The 20,421-nt window shown below is 34.8% G+C and overlaps 1 protein-coding gene across 1 annotated transcript in view; it reads right to left on the reverse strand.

Annotated features, from left to right (window-relative positions):
- The window catches only part of Zfyve9 (zinc finger, FYVE domain containing 9), a gene marked incomplete at its 5' end in the record, with an annotated part of 129,378 nt that overhangs the window by 84,803 nt on the left and 24,154 nt on the right, over positions 1 to 20,421 (reverse strand). The window contains 1 exon segment of the mRNA XM_013521608.1: positions 16,346 to 18,423. Within this exon segment, the coding sequence (XP_013377062.1) occupies positions 16,346 to 18,423 (2,078 nt within the window).

Raw genomic sequence — 20,421 nt, forward strand, 5'->3', positions numbered from 1 at the left:
AAATGGATGCATGTTTATTATTATGTGTTTCCTACAACAACCATTGAGAATAGTTAATGATTATTCAATAGGTCACTCATGTATAGTTCTATTTATTTTCTTTCCAAGATACCTAAGTAGAGTACAACAACTATTGATAATCTCCTACCTCTTTTATCTGTAACTCACTATTATTTGTCTATTTGTTTTCCTGAGAAACTATCTGGTAGATAACAATATGTAAAACAATAACCATTGATAATTTCCTACCACTTTGTCTGTAATTTGGTAAGCGCCCCCCCCATTATTGTTATCCTTCTCTTATTCTTTAAAATTAAGAAAAAAACAAAACAAGTAGCTGTGCTCCCCGGCTAGAACCTCCAGACAAGCTCTCAAGGAAGCAGCACAATTCAAAAGCAACGGTGAGATTTACAAATCTGTCAACAATAAGGAAATCAATAAAGTCTGCTGGAAATAAAAATCTTGGCTTAAGTCACACAGCAAGGGAAAACAGATCAAAACACTTGAATTACCCTTAGACAAATTTCTATGTGCAGAATCACATAACACCAGCATTGAAAGACAGTTGCATGTGCTATTTCAGTTTGGAAAGGAATTATAGCATGATAAAATGAACAAAGATTGGAATGTCTGAATTTTAACTTCTTTTTTCTACAAACCTTATATGTAGAATAATAACCACACCAGCTATTTTCATTGGTTTGCTATGAAGGGATCAAAATACACAACTCAATCATAAAAATAAGAACTGCTCCAGATACAGGAAATCAAAGCAGGCAACCAAAATCAGACATGCTAATTTTCAGAACCTTATTTTCACCTTCTGGGCTTAGCTGCATCTCACTTCCTTTTCCCTTCCACACCATTCAACAATGATCTCCTTGAGTTCCTGTTCAGACTATTTAATATTTATTTTCTTGAGGATTCTTTAGTATTTTATCACACAGTTTTATACAGGAAATAAGCTGTTTTTAGTAGAATACATTCTACTTCTCCAGTTTTTATAGCCAAGAAGTATACTATACTATACAAAGCCAAACCAAGTGATAGAAAATCATATCAAAGTTAATGTTAAAAGACTGGTGGCCCTTATCAGGTGGCTGGAAGTTTTCCCACACTGTTGACATCAATTCCTATTGCTTCAAAGGGTCTCTGGTTTGGGCTGTTTCAGCAGTGGTGAGGAGTCTGAAGAATGTGACACTGATAGACAGTGGTACAGAGCCAAGTGCTTCATGGGGGAGGTGGCAGAAGGAATGAAATCATTCCCTCCTGTGTGGCACTCATATTGGATCTTGTAATCAGTGCATGATCAGACAAGGTACAGGGGTAAACAATGCAGAGGCAAATAAAAGTATTTTTTAAATTATTTTTTATTTTGGTTAATACATGTTTACAGTACATAATGATTACACTCATCATGGGGAATTGGTACATGTATATAACACATCTTAATTCTTTTGGCCTCACCTTCTCTTTCCCTCCTTCCCTCTTCTCTCCATCTCTTGGACTCCTTCCCATTTGTAAAAGATCTATCTCTCTGTTACCTATTATTTTTTATTTTGCTCTTTAAATTATATATATACTTTGGTTTCTCATATAAAGGAAATAATGTGAAATGAAAAAAAAAGTTATTATCAGATGATCATCTTTCTCCCTATTTGGTAAAATTAACACCTAGATACTATGGCTGCTAACTTAATTTTCAAAGAGCCGTACATTCACTAAACAACTTTTAACATGTAGGGAGAAGAGAAGTTAGAAGAGAAGTTAGTTCTTTAGGAAGAAACTGAGTTTAGATAGTTAAATGACTTGCTCAAGTTTACAGCAAAATGCATAAACACTAGTGACTGTATGGCACTGATTTACAATACAGTCAAGTAACAGACAAGTGCTATGGTCTGAATGTTTGTGCCTCTTCAAAATACATATTTTAAATTCCTAACCCCCAAAGTGATGGTACTAGGTAGTAGGACCTTTGGTGAGAGTGATTAGGTCACAATGTTCATGACTAGGATTGGCATCCTCATAAAAGATGCCTGAGAGAAATCCCTCGGCCTTCCAATGCGATTACAGTGACACAGTGACAACTAAAAATACCCCACTACATTTCAAGTATCATTTAAGTACCTTCTTCCAACTTCTCTAAGTGAGACGCTTAGAGTCATAAAGTTGGAGTTAGAAATAAAGAGAATTACACATTTTCACACTTGAAATTATTAAACTGTGGAAATATCTTACTATCTACCATACACCAAACATGTACTAGTGAAAAATAAATTAAATTTAAAAACAAACTGAGTCATTTGTCTTATACTTTTCCACAATCTGCTTTTCACTGATTGCCTCATTGTGGTGTTAAATGTGTTTAACTCTCTATTCCCTATAACTTGTTAGATAAAGAAATTTAATCAGATTCTAGTTAACTTTTTAGCAAGAATAGATCCTGTGTTCTGAACTGAATAAATACTAAGCACCAACATAAGAGTAAAAAAGAAAAAACAACAACCAAATTTCACCAGTTAAAATTACTTGTTTGTGACTTTCAGGACTCCCTTCAGACATACTTGTTTGTATAACCAAGAATAATTTTTATAATTATAAACAAAGCATGAGCTTGCATTCTATTTTAATCATATCATCATAAGCATTTTCCATACTGTGTTATAATAATAATTATTTTACTGGCTGAATCAAATGTAGATATTATATTCAGCTCAGCATTATCAAAATTTGGACAAGAATTATTTTTCTTTTTAAATTAATTACATTTATTGGTACATCTGAGGTATACATAATGATCACATTCATCATAGGGAATTTGTACCTGTGCATGACACAACTTGATTGTTTTTTTTCCTATTCTCCTACTCTCCCTTCAACCCCCCTTCCCCTCCATATTTACAAAAGTTTTGTTTCCATTTTCCTTTTCTCATCATTTTTTTTTTCTTTTCCCTTCCCTCCTCTCCCCCTCTTCCATCTCATTACCCTTCCCATTCAAACATTTTCTTCCTATTTCACAATATTTATTTGGACATAAATTATTTTAAATGTATCTGTTATTCTAAATAACACCAAACTGAACACCTTTCAGAATTCTCCACCCAAAAAGGAATTATTAACTCAAAGAATTAACACATATGGCCTCCTAAATGTATAAGTATGCTGGTATCAACATTACTTGTATTAAGCCAGGCATGGTGGCACACGCCTATAATCCCAGCACTGGGGAGGCTGAGGCAGAAGGATCGTTGCAAGTTCAAGACCAGCCTGGGCTACAAAGTGAGCTCAAGGCCAGCCTGAACTGCATAGTGAGACCCTGTCTCAAAAAAACAAAAAAATAAATAAGAAAGGCGCAAAAAATTACTTGTATTGAGTATTATCAACATTTTCACATTTCCTATTTTTGTTATATAGGAATATTTTTTTATTTCTATCTAAAAAGAGATTTAAGTATCTCACTACTCTTTATTAACCCATTTTAACTTTTTCCCCCTGACACTGGGAAGCGAACGCAAGTGCTCCACACTGAGCTACATCCTTACCCCTTTTTATTTTATTTTGAGACAGGGTCTTGGGTAACTTGCCTAGACTGGGCTCAAACTTGGAATCTCTTGCCCCTGTAAGGGATCGGGGCTGGGATTACTATAGACATGTGCCATTGCACCTGGCTTAAACACTTCTTTTTGCCCATTTATATACTGAAAATGTGAGTGCTGTAACAATTTGCATGCATGATTTATATGGGAAAGACACTTTGCTAGGTGACAAGCTATAACCAATTTCTGACTTGTTCTGTCAGAGAAAGCGCTGATTTATGACACAAAATCCTACCCTATGCTTTTTAACTAATTCTCTTCCAGGTTTAAACAACCATGGCCAACATAGAATAATGGATAAATTTCTAAAAACACAAAGGGTATCAAGAATGGATCAGGAAAAAGACCAAAAAAAAAAAAAAATCTGAATAAACCTACAGGTAATAAGACAATTGCATAGTATCAAAACCTCTAAACAAAAAAAAAGTCCTAGGTGAGACGGTTTCGCTGGTAAACTGTACTAACATTTAAGAACTAATACCAACCCTTCTCAAACTCTTCCGAAAATTAACTGGAAACACTTGCTAACTCTGTCTATGAAGCTGCCACTGCCTTGATACTTTTTCTTTTTTTAACTTTTTTGAGACATGGTCTTGCTGTGTAGTCCAGGCTGGTTTTGAACTCATTATGTGGCCCAGGCTGGCCTAGAACTCACTGCGATCCTCCTGTCTCAAGTGTTGGGATTACAGGCGTGCGCCACCACACCCTGCTTGTCTTGACACTTTCAAAGCCAGATAAATAGGGCTGGAATTATTACACAAGGTAAAGAACATGCCTAACATGCACCAGGCCCTGGGTTCCATCCCTAGTACCAATAAACAAAACAAAACAAACAGGAAAACACAATATTTGCTTATGAAATTTGGTTTTTACATACTAGCAAATGAAATTCACCAGAATATAAAACTATTATAATAAAGACCAAGGGACATTTATTTTGTTTCATCTTGCTTAAGGCTTGACACAAGCAGTTCCATTCTGATTCTGACAACGTAAGAAAATCAATCAATGTAACAGACTACATTAACAGGATGAAACAAAAAAACCCCACATGATCATCTCAATTGATAAAGAACAAGCTTGTAACAAAATTCAACACTCATGATAAAAAACAAAACTACTCAATAAACTAGTAATAGAAAAAAACTAGTAATAGAAGAAACCAACTAAACATAATAAATGGCATATATTAAAAACCCATAGCCCATGTCATATTCAATGGTAAAAGGCTACTTTCCCTTTAAGAGAGGAACAAGAGCAAATATGTTCTTTTGTTGTATCTATTTAACATAGTATTAGAAGTTAGCCAGGATAACTAAAAAAACAAAAGGCAAATCAGAAATGTCTGCTCATACACCGACAAGAGTTATACTGTAGAAATACTCAAAACAGAACAAAAAAACTGTTAGAACTAGTTTTTTTAAAAACTCAGAAAAGGACTCAAATCAACATGAAGCCAAGTGTTGTGGTACACTCCTGTAATCTCAGCATTTGGGGAGGCTGAGGTAGGAAGATCGCAGTGAGTTTGAAGTCAGCCTGCACTATATAGCGAGACCCTATCTTAAAAAGAAAAAAGAAAAATCAGTTATTTTTTTGTACATCAATAGTGAAACAACCCAAAAATGAAATTAGAATTAAGAATTTCATTTAAAATAGCATCAAAAAGAATTATATACTTAGGAACTAACCAAGGAGGTGAAAGACTTATACAGTAAAAATTATAAAATTGCTGAAAGTAATTAAAGATATAAATAAATATAATGTTCATGAATTAGAAAACCTAATATTGTTAAGATGTCATTACTATCTAAAGTGATTTAGGTTCAAAGTAATTCCAACATTATTTAACTCCAATAATATTTTTTGCAAAAATAAAAAAAATCTATCCTGAAATTTACATGGAATTTCAAGAGACCTTGAAGAGTTAAAATAATTGTAATGAAGAACAAAGCTGGCAAACTCATACTCTTCGATTTAAAAAACAAAAATCTACAAAGATACAGTAACCAAAACTATGTAGTACTAGCATAAAGACCAAAGAAACAGAATAGACAGCCCAGAAATAAATTACATATACAGTCCAGTAATATTTTTACAAAAGTGCCAAGACCACTCAATGGGGAAACAACAGTCTTTTCAACAAACTGTGCTGGGAAACCTAGACATCCATATTCCAAAGAATGAAACTAGACTCTTATACCACATACAAAATGAACAAGATGAATCAAAGACTTGAATGTAAGCACTAAAACTAAAAAACACCTAGAAGACAATACAAGGGAAAAGCTTCATGACACAGGATTTGGCAATGATTTCTTAGATATGACCTCAAAGGCACAGGAAACAAAAGATAAAACAAAAAAACAGAAACTATGCTGTATCACTGGATGAAAGGCTAGTAGAGTGAAAAATCCACAGAATGGGAGAAAATATTTATGAAGCTTTTACCTGATAGGGGTTGACAGCCAGAATACATAGACATCTACAACTCATCAACAAAATAGAGCACAGTTCAACAGTGGGCAAAAGACTTCAAAAGAGCTTTTTCCAAAGAAGATACACAAATAGCCTATAAGCACATGAAGAGATGCTTAACAGCATTAATTCTCAGGGAAATGCAAATCAAAATCACAATGAGGCACCATTTCATATCTATATTAACTACAGCTACTATAAAAACAACAGAAAAGTGTTGGAAAAACTGGAACCCTTGTGTAGTGCCTATAGCAATGGAAAGTTGTGCAACTGCTGTGGAAAGACATGGTAATTCTTTTAAAAATTAAACACAGAATTAACATATAGCCCAGCAATTCCACTTTGGAAGACAGTTTGACAGAGAGAAATACAAGCTGAGTATAGTGGTGCATGCCTGCAATTCCAGCACTCTGGGAGGCTGAGGCAGGAGGATTATAAGTCTGAGTTCAGCCTGGACAATTTTAGCAAGACTGTCTCAAAATAAAAAAGGGCTGGGGATGTAGCTCAGTGAGAAGGTGGGTGATGGAGAATAAAGCAATCTGGCTTCTAGATATTTAAACAAATGAGATGAAAATTATGTTTACAAAAGAACCTGCACAATGAAATTGGAAATCAATGGCAAAAGAAACCAAAAAACTACATAAACACATAGAAATTCAACAACACCTTCCTGAATAACCAATAAGTCACAGATGAAACTAAAGAAGAAATTAAACAGTTTCTACAATTAAATGATAGCACCAATACAATATACTGGAACTTATGAGACATAATGAAAGCAATCCAAAAAGGGAAGTTTTAGTGGTGAATTCCCACATCAGAAAAAAAAAAAAAAAGTGACCTCAAATAACGTAATGCTGAACCTCAAGGTTCTAAAAAAAGATGAGCAAGTTAAACCCAAAGCATGTATGAGGGCGGAAAGTGTAACGATAAAGCAGAAATTAATGCAATTGAAACTAGTAAAACAGTAAAAAGAATCAATGAAATGAAGAGTTGGTTCTTTAAAAGATTAAATAAAATTGACAAACTCTTAGTCAATCTTATCAAAAAAAAAAAAAAAAAGGAAAGAAAGGGTGAAATCATAATGGATCCTGCAGAAATACAGAAGATCTTCACTTTGGAGTACAGAAGAACCTGTACTCCAATAAGATGAAAAGCTCAGAAGAAATGGACAGATTTCTAGATACACACGAATTACCAAAGCTGAATTGAGAAGATATAAAAATTCTAAATAACCCAGTATGAGTCAATGAAAATAAAGAAATAATTTAAAAAACTACCAACAAAGAAAAGCCCAAGTTCTGATGGATTCACTGTTGAATTCCACAAGAACTTTAGAGAAGATCTAATGTCACTATTCCTCAAACCTTTTAATGAAATTAAAACGGAAGCAATACTCCCAAACTTATTCCTGGAAGCAGGCATTACCCTAATAACAAAACCAGGGAAAGATCCAACCAAAAAAGAGAATGACAATCCAATCTCCCTATTGGTCATAGATGCAAAAATCCTCAATAAGATACTGCCAAACAGAACGCAGCAAATCATCAAGAATATAACACACATGGACCAAATAGGATTCATCGCAGGGATGCAGGGATGGTTCAACACATGCAAATCAATAAAGGTAATACACCATATTAACAGAACCAAGGACAAAAATCACATGATCATCTCAACAGATCCTAAAAAATGATTGGCAAAGTCCAACAACCCAATCATGATAAAATCTCTACAGAAAATTGGAATACAAGGTGTCTTTATCTCAATCTGATAAAAGCTATCTATGATGAACTAACATCCAACACCATACTAAATGGTCAAAAACCAAAAGCTTTCACTCTAAGATCAGGAATGTTCAGTGGAGTTCTGCAAACATAAGCCAGAGCAATTAGACAACAGAAAGAAATAAAAGGAACATAGATAGAAAAAGAAGAATTAAATTAGCGTTATTTGCTGATGACATGATACTCTACATAGAAGACACCAAAAACTCAACCAAAAGCCTCCCAGAATTTAAAAACATTCAGCAGCACAGCAGTGTACAAACTCAACACTCAAAAATCAACAGCACTCTCGTACACAAATAACCAACTCACTGAAAGAGAAATTAGAAAAATAACACATTTCACAATGGCAGTAAGAAAATGAAATACTTAGTGAAAGAACTATAAATGGAAAACTATAGTAATCTAAAAAAGTAGATCAAAGGGGATATCAGAAAATGGAAAGATATCACCTTTCTTGGATATGCAGAACCAATATAGTGAAAATGGCCATATTTCCAAAACACTTCTACAGATTTAATGCAATCCCAATCAAAACACCAACAGCATACTTCACAGAACTAAATCCTAAAATTCATATGGAACCAGAAGAGACCTAGAATAGCAAAAGCAATTCTGGACAACAAGGGCAAGACAGGGGCACCAGAATCCACAATTTGAAGTTATACTACAAAGGTACCATGATAAAAGCAGTATGGTGCTGGCAAAAAAAACCAAAACAAAACAACAACAAAAAAAAACAACACCCAAAGATCAGTAGAGCAGAATGGAAGGTGCAGAAACAACTCTAAGCACACTCAGCTACCTTATCTTTGACAAAGGGGCCAAATACTTTCACTGGAAGAAAGCCTCTTTAATAAATGGTGCTAGGAAAACTGGCTTTCCACATGCCAAAAATTGAAACTAGACCCGTATCTCTTATGATGCACTAAATTAAAATCGAAATGGATAAAAGACCTACATACTAAAATAGACACACTTAATCTGCCAGAAGACAGAGTAGGTAAAACTCTTGAAGACTTTGGTATAGGCAAAGACTTTATGAACAAAGCCCTGACCACACAGGAAATATTACCAAGAATCAACAACTGGGACCTCATCAAATTAAAAACCTTTTGCACAGCCTAAGAAACCACCAACAGAGTGAAGAAACAATCCATAAAATGGGAAAAAATTTTAACAGTTACTCTTCAGACAAAGGTCCAACATCTAAACAATATAAAGAACTAAAAAAAAAAAAAAATCAGACCCTCCCAAATTTAAAGACCCAATCCAAAAATGGGCATCTGAAATGAATAAACATTTCTCAGATGAAGTAGAAACAGCACATAAATATACAAAAAATGTTCAATATCACTGGTCATTTGAGAGATGCAAATTAAAACAGCACTGAGATTCCATCTCTCTCTAGAAAGAACAGCTATTACCAAGAAATCAACTAATAACAAATGCTGGTGAGGCTACAGGGGGAAAAGAGCCTTTCTGCACTAGTGGTGGGACTGTAAACTGGTACAGCCACTACGGAAGCCAGTATGGAGATTCCTCAAAAAGCTAAAACTAGAGTTCCATTTGACCCAGCTGTTCCCTTCCTAGGCATCTTCCTGAAGAGTTAAAAGAACCATACTACAGTGATACATGCATACTGAGGTTTATAGTGGCATAATTTATGATAGCAAAATCTTGGAAACAGCTTATATCCCCATCAACAGATGAAGGGATAAAGAAAATGTGTTCTTTATACAGAATGGAGTACTACTCTGCCATAAAGAGGATAAATGAGTAATTTGTAGGAAAATGGATACATCTCAAGACCATACTCAAGTGAAATAAATCAGACACACAATTTTAAATATTGCATTGTTTCTCTTCTGTCAGAAACTCAAAGGGTAAACAAGGAGCATAATGGAAGACAGATATTGGGAAGTAGGTGGAACATGTTCAAATGGGAAGGGGAACAAGTGGAGGGGGGGAAGAGGAGGAGCAAAGGAAGGGAAAGGGAAATAAAGCTTTTGTAAATGGGGAGGGGAAGGGAATGGGAAAAAACGGGACTCAAGATCTATTATATACAGGTACAAAGTCTCTACGATGAATGTACTAATACAAAAAAGGTTTAAAAACTCTGCTTAGAAATGTTTACAGCAAGTTTATTTGTTACTTTTCTCGCCCTCCCCTTCTTCCCTCTCCCCTACCCTTCTTTGTGCTAGGGATTCAACCCAGGTTCTTGCACATGGTAGGCAATAACTACCAATGAGGCTACAGGGGAAAAAAACAGCCTTTCTGCAGTGCTATATCCAGGTGTGTTAATCTGTCCTTTTAAGTGAATGGAAGCAGTCTCAGAAAGCTACACATTCATGATTCCAAACATACAACATTCTGGAAAAGGCAAATTGTGGAAGCAATACGACAGAGCTCAGAGAGACAGGGGAATGAAAAATAAACAGGTGGAACGTGGGCTTTTTAGGTCAGTGTAACCGCTAAATTATACTGTTAGGAGATGTAATGTGCATTTATCAAAAACTCAACACAGATTGAATCCTAGTGTAAACTGCAGTATCATATATTTATTTTGCAGGATTTTACTTAAAAACAACACATTGTTGGATACAGTGGCACACATCTATAATTCCAGCTACTTGGAAGCTGAGGCACAAAGATCGTAAGTTCAAGTTCAGTGCAGGCACTTACTGAAACATCTCAAAATAAAAAGGGCTGAGGATGTGGCTCAGTGGTAGGGCGCTTGCCTAACTAAGTGCCTCTGGATTCAGCTAGGAGCGGTGGTGCATGCCTATAATCCTGGTACTCAGGAGGCTGAGATGGAAGGATTGCCATGAGTTAAAGGCCACCAGCCTGGGCTATGTAAGTTAGTTTAAAGCTACCTTGAACTACACAGTGAGACCTTGTCCTACACAGTGAGACCTTGTCTCAAAACAAACAAACAAGAGCCTTGGGTTTAATTCCCACTATGGTAAAACAAAAACAAAATCCCAGTATATATCGATCCATCAATTGTAACATATGTTCCCCTTTAATGTAAGATGTTAATAACATGGTGAACTGTGTGGAGGGTAACATATGGGAACTGTACTTCCTTCTCCACCCTTCTGTGCTAAAAAACAAAGCCTATCCATCTTTTAAAGTGGGTATGTCCACCAGCTGGACCGGGGACAAGCACAGGCAAGCAAAAGGCTGCCATTTTTAAAGGGGCATATATTACTGGGTTTTAAATAAAAGTACTATATCAGGCTTTTTCATGAATGCCCAAACCTAATGTTCATCTAAAAACAATGACATCTTTCTAGTCAGCAATTCAAGTAGAGATTTTTTTTTTTTTTTTAGTACTGGGGATTGAACTCAGGGCTTTCTTACATGCCTAGTTCTCTTTTTTGCTTTTGAGACAGGGTCTTGCTAAAGTCACTTAAATTGCCAAGTCTGGGTTCAAACTTGGGATCCTCCTGTCACAGCCTCCCAGAACGATGAGATGCAGGTACTAAAGTGTTGTCATTGTAGTAAAAACGGTATGAGGCTTTAGAATTAAAATCCACACATTCCCATTTATAAACACTGAAATTTGGAGTAAGCTTCTCAACTTCTTTGAGACACATTCTTCTGATCTATAACTATATCTCAGCGAAGTGTGATGCTAGAATACATAAGCCTAGCATAAAGTATAGCATTCAAAAGTGTTATTCTCACACATATTACACCATCCCAAATACATAATAGCTAAGTTTTATGGAACAATTTATAAAGTTTTCAAATAGCTATATTTACATCTACCACTATCAAAAAATAAATAGAACATTTACCGATCTGCAGGTAGTAAATGAGAATCAGTGACACCAGGGACAGTAAATGACAACATAACAAAGTCTTGCAAAGGAGTAAACAAGATTTTAACACTTTTTTCTTTTAGAAATTCTCTCCTTTAAAGAACATCCTTTTTCTTATAATTTTAAATTCAATGGCTCTCCTAGGCTTTTGAATTAAAATAATCCAGTAAAAAGGAGTCAAAATATTGAAGCCAGATAGAGCTTGACAGAGAACAAGCAATGTTGATTTACTGGAATCAGAAACTTCCACAAGAAATTACCATGAATATATAATAACGGTGATGATTTTCCAAAGAACCTTTCGGAGTTCTTTGTATGGTTTCTATTCTGTAATTTGTTGCTTAGCAGACAGAGGTAGAAATTATGTTGCTACATGGAGCATTATCTAAATTAAAAACATGTAAAGTCACAAAAACAAAGTACATTTCTTGAGCATTTTAGAGTGACATGCTTTTCCAACTAATAATGAAGGCAAGAATGGAACCCATGTGGACTTGAATCTTGGCCATCACAGGAACGCAGAAATAAACTGCTATGTTTTAATACTTTCCTAAATTCTAGTATAATTATTTTGTATTCTACTTACACCAAGATAAATATTATAATAATTATAATTACTTAACAAGAGCTGAATAAGCCTTACAATGTAAAAAAATAACTTCTTACTATTTTCTATTAATCTCTTATATGCTGAAGCATATTTTATATCTTGATGCATTCCTCTATAAGATGAATCTATTTCCTTTTTCCTACTGCTAATTCTCCAGCTATAATGATGTCATTCCATTTTTCTCACATACTTTAGAACTTTGTTCCACAAATTATATACGCTTTTTGTATCTCCCTCTCTATGTAGTCATTTTAGATTCTTTCCTTGAAAAAATTAACCTCTCACTATTCAATGTTCCCCAAGTATTTTGTTTATATTGCTAATACGAATTGGGATGTGTGCTGAGGGAAGCAGACTAACCTAAAGAGAGCTAACTTTATAGTTAGCAAGTTCTACAAAAAAAATAATACCCTACAACACTCGGATGTGGACTGTGTAAGAATAAATATAAATCACATATAACTGGCACTCTCAACATACTGTATACACATATTATAATTTGCTGTCAAACTGGATGTCTGTCTACTGAGCTCAGTGATTCACAATTTAGATTGTGGGGTTTTGGAAAACCCTAAGACATCCAGATATTCCTCCCCCACTCACTGAAATCAGTGCCTTTAATTTCATAGGTAGATATAGATATAGAAAATATAGATATATATAGATATAGACATAGATGTAGTTTTTTTTGAGACAGGTTCTTGCTATTCAGTTCAGGCTGGCCTCAAACTCACAGGGATCCTCCTACCTCAGCCTCCCAAGTGCCGGGATTACAGGTGTGCCACCACACCAGGCTTCAGTGCCTTTAATTACGAATTCCATGAAATCATACATTAAAATTTATGTACCTCTAAATCCCCCAATACCTGGCCCAAAACTTTTCATATATTAGTTGCTAACATATGCTTCTTTGCAGTAAAGGCAATTTAGCTGTGGCTAGTAAGTACAGAAGTTTTTGGATATGTTTAATTTTTAGTAGAATGAAACAATTTTCTTTTTTCAACAAATATTATTTTACAAAATCCCATTGCTTAGGCTACTTTTCTAGCTATCTTCCCATACAATCTGATTAGCTACTTCTACAAAAAATATGCCTATATATATTAAGTACTTTTCTTTTGAGAAGCTCAAAGATTTTCTCATCAATCCTTAATTCTAAAATAAATAAATGAATCAGTTTGGAGATTCCTCAGCAAACTAGGTCTAGAGGTCCCATTCAACCCAGCTATTCCCCTTTTGGGTATTTTCCCAGAAGATCTGAAAACATCATATCACAGTGATATATGTGCACCTATGTTTATAGCAGCGCAATTTGTAATTGCTAAATTGTGGAAGCAACCCAAATGTCCATCCACTGAGGAATGGATAAAAAAATTATGGTATTTTTATATAATGGAATATTACTCAGCTATAAAGAAAGATAAACTCAAGGCTTTTACAGGTAAATGGTCACAACTAGAAACCATACTCACAAGTAAAATAAATCAGACCTCCATGTGTAAGCAACATACTGTCTCACTAGTGTAAGAACCTGAAAGAGTGAATAAAAATTAGGAGGTATGATAGACATTGTGAAACGAAAGGAAACTGCTCAAAAGTCAAGAGCAACTGGGATGAGGGAAAAGAGAGAAAAAGGGGAAGTTATGTATGTATGTATATATATACAGGATAGCTAGCATAGTTGTTCCACTGACTTCTATTGCTCTACTGAAAGGAACAGTTAATGATTAATTATTTGATCAATCTTGCATGTCTACATTTGTTTTCCTGAGAAACCACTTTGAAGATATCCATGTGTAATACAACAACCACTGTTAATTTCCTACCACTTTGTCTATAATTCAGTATTGATTGTATTGTTCTTATGATATTTTGTAAATGAATGTCTGTTTGTTAATATTTTCCTTCTTTATCTTTAAAATAAATTTTAAAAAATAAAATAAATAAATGGAGATAGGAGGAAAATATGGAACTATGACTTTGTATTCCATATGAACTCATAAATTTCACAAATTCCACATAGCAAAAATTCCATTTTAATTTCTCAATTTACATGCATTTTGTCATATTTTTCATGTTTTTCTTTGTACTGGGGATGGAACCCAAGGGTGCTTATCCTTGAGCTACACTCTTAGCCCATCTTATTTTTTACTTTGAGGCAGGGTCTTGTGAAGTTGCCCATGCTGGTCTCCAATTTTTGAGTCTACTGCCTCAGAATCCTGAGTAGTTCAGATTACAGGCATCTGACAACATGTCAGGTTTTTGTTTTTTTTCTGAGTCAGCATCAGGCTGGCCCCAAATTTGCAATCCTGCAATTCAGCTACCCAAACAGCTGAGATTACAGGCACATGTAATCATGCCCAGCTTAGAATTTTTTTTCTGAGTCTACCAGAAGTACCTACTTTACTCAACTAAATCAGGATATGGTGGTCTGTACTAAAAATTTTTATTTGCTTAAGAAAACAAACATTTCAAAATGTGTTATATGCAGTATGTAAAACAACATAAAAACAATGAATCTAATCTAATAAAAAACTGGCCGTTGAGCACAGGTCTACTTTAGCTAACAAATATAGACTGCAAAATATTTAGGAATTAAGATATATTTTTTAAACATTAATAATCAAAATCTAACAGACCAGCCCAATGATGACTGATTAGCCAATCCTGGCAATCTTGATCTCTTTTGCCAGTAATAATTGGTCAAAGATCTATAGTCTAGAACTTGCCAATGAATTGAAGGAAGCTGCTGGATTCCTTCCTTCAGATAAAAGGGTAGCAAAAGGCATAGTGTTTTTTGCCTACCAACCAGTTTTTTTTGCACACACAATGCTGTCAAGTTGAACCTAATACTTAAGAGAGCTATACCACTATCTTGAGACTATAAGACAGAGACCACGTGAATTTCCACAATCCCGACTCTTCACCTAGACATAACGAAGTCTCATAAGTTAAGTGAAATAAACGTTGTTTGTCTAAGTCACTGAAGATCAGATAGTCTTCCCTGAAATTGAAAACATCCTAATTAATATAAGCAAATCAGGTGAGAAGGGATGTAGATTAATTATTGAGCAATAATAATTTCTGTAATCTCATAAAATTTTCAAAACAATCCAATGAAAATTATACATCTTTTTTTGCTTGATTTACAGATTAGAAACTAAGGATTAATACAGTTACATAGTTAATAGTAACAAAGCTAAAATTTGAATCTAGACCCAATATCAAATTTCAATTCTTTTAAAAAATACAATGTAAAATCCCCTTTCTTATTTACAGCTCTTCTTAAAAGAAAATAATAACAAATAGTAAGTTGTGTTATTAATAGAATTTTTGAGGGGATCCAAGGAATACCAATTATTCTTATAACTTTGTCATAAAGATACATAGACTTCAACTCTATTTTATGTTAAAGTTATATGAGGGAAAGGACAAAAATACATATACGTATCTATTTAAAGTCACAAAATGTCTAATACAACCACAAAAATCTTGTAGAAGGGCCAGGGATATAGTTTAGTGACACAGCACCTCCCTGGCAAGTGCAAGGTCCTGAGTTCGATTCCCAGTACAAGAAAAAATCCTGTAGAAAAAGTGAAATAGATTCTAAGTTTAACAGTTTTCCAAGAATTAAAAAATATGAAGTTGCTGGGTGTGATGGTGCACGCCCATAATCCCAGCATTCAGAAGGCTGAGGCAAAAGATTACCATTGAGGCCAGCCTGGATTACATAGGGTCTCAAAAAAAAAAAAAAAAAAAGAAGAAGAAGTCAATTGCAAGTATTTCCTAAGCTATAAGAATAACTTCCTTATTTCAAATTATTCCATGAACCAAGTATCTATCAATATAGAAGCCACAAAGTTAACACTTCCTCAATTCTCATCTCTTCATAGAAACTGATACAGCACAAATCTTGACAACAAAATGATAACAAAATATCTGCTAAGATCAGCAAGGTCACTTCTTATAGAGAACGTTATTAGAACTGGGTTTTCAAAAGCTATCTTGTCATCTCAACCAGATTCTGAGCTCATAAATGCAACTTACCTTCCCACATGCTCTGCAATGATGCCTTCTTTTGGTGAAGGTAAACCGGGCTTCACATTTCATGCAATTTGGAGCCTGGGAATCTGGTACCCATACTGGAGCTACTTCACCCAGAGTGGTAAATGGCTTTCTGGCAGAAATTCCAAACTGACCAGCTCTCAGATCATTATCTGGGCTATCTGGAGCTACTGCAAGGCACGGTCTACTGGAGGCCTCATAACTTTCTAAATGTTCCCCATTTGTATCAGCAATAGAGATGTTTCCCAAAGAGGTGTTGGTTGCTGAGTTTTCCCCTAGTTTGGCTTTTCCAAGAATATCATTTTTGTTTTTAATACTATTTCCGTTGTTTGTGGGAAGGTCATTTTTTAAATGGTCTGATAATGGCTTTGGAATTTGAAGTTTAAGATTAGAAGGTTGCTTGGGTCTTGCACCACCAAAAGGAACACTGACGGATTGCAGATTTGCTACTATCTTGGGGGAAGACTGCACAAGGACTGATGGAACTTGACTACAGAAATTATGTAAATAATTTTTCTTCATTAGGTCACCAGTGCTGTTTAAAAGTAGTCCACTCCCTTCTGTGGCCTCATTTCCTCTCTGTTCATAAATGCTTGAGTAGCATTCTGACTTGCTCTCCTCGATTTCTTTTTCTTCTGTTACTGAATCTTCTTTGGAGGGTAAAGTCTTTGGAACAAAAGAAACAACTGGGCTCTGCATTCCATAGGAATCACAACCATTAGATACAGAATTTGCTGCTGGTGAATCTGTAACAGTGGAGAAATCACATCCTTCACTTTCACTCATGCAAGTTCCTTTTAAATCTAGACCTGCATCTGCCATTCCAACACACTCTCCTACATTATCACCATCAGTGTCATCAGGCTGATTAATTTGTAAAAACTTTTCATTTTCTTCATTTACTTGGCGATCACTCATCTCATTTAGTTTAGTCAATTTCCAATTACTCATGTCCTGAGAGTCAGAGAAATGTTCTGTCATATTAAGAAGTTCTGTGGTGCCGATAACTTCTTCATGTTCATAATGTTCATTTTCATTAGCTCTAACTTCACTAGGCACAAGGCAATCTGAAAATTGTTCAGAGTTATCCTTTCCAGGTATGTCTGGTTTGAGACACAAAGGTAAACCAGACTGGAGTGATTTTTCAGTTGTTCTCTCCTCTGCTGGCTCTTTTTTTATCAAAATCTCCTCACTCAAGTGGGAAAAGGAGTTTGGATTCCCTACATCTGTCCGAGGAGAGCTGATTTTGCCAATGAAATCCTCACTGGGTACATAGTCCTCTTGCTTTTTAACAGTAGGACCTCTATCTGTTCCCTGGGATGAGATCGCTGAATCAACTGTTACATTTGTAATCACAGACACTGAGGAGTCTCTACCTATATTTTCATCATCCTTTAATTGTGAAGTGGAACACATACTGGTTAAACTATCAGATGAAGTTGTACATAGATGATTAACAGAATCCCCTTCTGTTTTTGGTCTTTTCAATGGATCCATTTGTTTCTCTGAGTTCATATCTTTTTCAGTGGATCCATTCATACTAAAACTAAATTGATCAGTTTGTCTCTTTTCATTATCCAGTGAACAGCTAAAAGAATCCATGAGAGATTGACTATTATAATTATTACAATCCTGCAAGTCACTTTGTAATGTCCTTTTATCACAATTATGCATGACAGCTACAACAAGAACATTCTTCTCATCTGTAAGACAGGTTAAGTCTCCACATTTCTTCTCTCCCGCCTCAACAGCACTGTACTGATCATCTCGATTATAGTTTCTCTTAATTAACTGATCTTCTGCAACAGCATTTCCATCAATCCACATTGTGGCAATCTCTGGATTTAGACTACAGTTCTGTCCATTAGCACAATGATCTTCACCCTCTTTGGTTGGAGCCGAATGAGCCACGGAGAAGACTTTTAGCTGTGGCTGTGATTCATTACAAACTCCAGGTTCATTCACACTAGCCAGTGCAGGATTAAATGACAATCGGTGAGAAGAGGGATCTAGAATTTTATTCCACTTTGCATCCAATAAAGTAGAGGAAATTGTTTCATCTGGAAAAAATAAGTTGCTACCATAAGTTGGCTGGTAACAGTGAAAATCTACTAGGACAAAGTTAAGCAACATTTCCAACTATGCTCTGAAAATAAAATATATTCCTAGGATATGTATCTAATTTTTAAGTAGGAATAAGAAAACATATTAAAACAACTCCCTTAATTATGTTTCCAAATGGTACTATCTCAGAACATTTCAAACAACAAAAAGACTTTGATGTTAAGGCCGGGGATATGCTCAGTGGCACAAGTGCCTGCCTGGCAAGTGCAAAGTCAAAAAAAAAGAATACCCAAAAACAACTTCCACCTTAATCTGATACTATAATTACACTGACCTTCAAATCCAGGACTGGGGAAAGCATCCCTGGATTGTCTGTGCACAAAGCAAAACACATACTAATGGGAGGAGGCTCAACAATACAGATATAATCAAGTCAGAAGGAAAATGAACGAATTTCTTGCAGATAATTAATAGTCTCTAATCTGTATCATGATTGGTATGTGGGTTTCACAGCTCCACTTGTTAAAACTGTATAATTAACCAGGCATAGGGGTACATGCCTATAGTCCAAGCTACTTAGGAGGCTGACATGGATCTCATGGATCTCTTGACTCCATGAGTTCAAAGGCAGTGTGGGCAATGCAGTGTGAATCCTCTCTGAAAACAGAAAGACTATACAATTAAGATCTATTCATTTTAGTGAATATAAAGTTTATCTTATAAAAGTAAATAAAGGGAACAAGGAACAGATAAAGGTATAAATGAAACAAAAATGGCAACATGTCTGTCACCATTGAAGGTAAATACTGGGTACACTGAAGTTTAATATACTATTCTGTTTAACTGATGTATTTTAAATTTATGTACTAATTCCCCAAAATCAAAGTAATTACTATATATCCCATTTTATGTGTTTTTTTAAAAGTTTGCTATAGTATACGAAATGTTGCTCTAGCCATGTCACAGCATATTATTAATTAGGTTCATATTTATATTATCTGAAGACATTTGGCAAAGCATATTCACTTATTAAATCAGTTTATACTCTAAATTTCTCATAAAATTTCTCTTTACTTTTTAACAGATCATATCTATAACAGCTAAGTTATTTTCTCAAATTATGATATTGTGTATATCTAAGTAAATTATGGAAATAAAAAACAATGCACTTAGTACCTTTCCTGTTTTTCTCCAACTACTGATAATCATAGTTCTAAAATTATGCAGCTATATTCATAACATTAATCTTCAAAGTACCCATAACAGCTTGTTCATACCTTTATTAAAGCATTTACTACACTGTAATGCAACAACTTATTTATCTTATTTTTCATCAACTGCATGTTTTCTGAAGGCAAAAACCATTTCATGCCATCAATGTAAATTCTAATTTTGTATAGTCCCTACTATGTAGTAGGTACACAATACACATATGTTAAGTGAACAGCTACTACTGCAAAGGAATTAAGTTTGTGGAACATGAAAATTAAATTGACATTTTGTGTCTCTATAGAAGTATATAATCTAATTGGGACAATAAGATATACATACAATATATATGAGTATCTACAGTACAGAGTAGCATATGTATTTGAAAATGATTGTACAGAAATAGAAAATAAACTCAGAAGAGAAAAATTTTACAAAATGAGGTAACTGAACTTCATTCAATTCATGGAGGTGGTGCCAGGGATATAGCTCAGTGGCACCGCCTTCCTGGCAAGCATGAGGTCATGAGTTTGATTCCCAGCACAAAGAAAAAAAAAAGAAAAGGAAAAATTATACAAAGATGATGAATAATGCAATTCATGGAAGTGGGAGAAACTGCGCTAGACTTCAAAAATTTTCTTTATGTTTAGAAAAGAAGAGGAACAAACAAAAGCATAGCCCCAAGCATAAGAATTTAGTAGAGCATTAAGTATATCAATTTAGGCTAAGAAAATAAATAGCATAAGGAAGTAGTGAGAAGAAACTACAAAAAAAAAAAAAAAAAA

The sequence above is a fragment of the Chinchilla lanigera genome, unplaced genomic scaffold (genome assembly GCF_000276665.1).
Source record: "Chinchilla lanigera isolate Chin_1 unplaced genomic scaffold, ChiLan1.0 scaffold00063, whole genome shotgun sequence".
Lineage (NCBI taxonomy): Eukaryota > Metazoa > Chordata > Mammalia > Rodentia > Chinchillidae > Chinchilla > Chinchilla lanigera.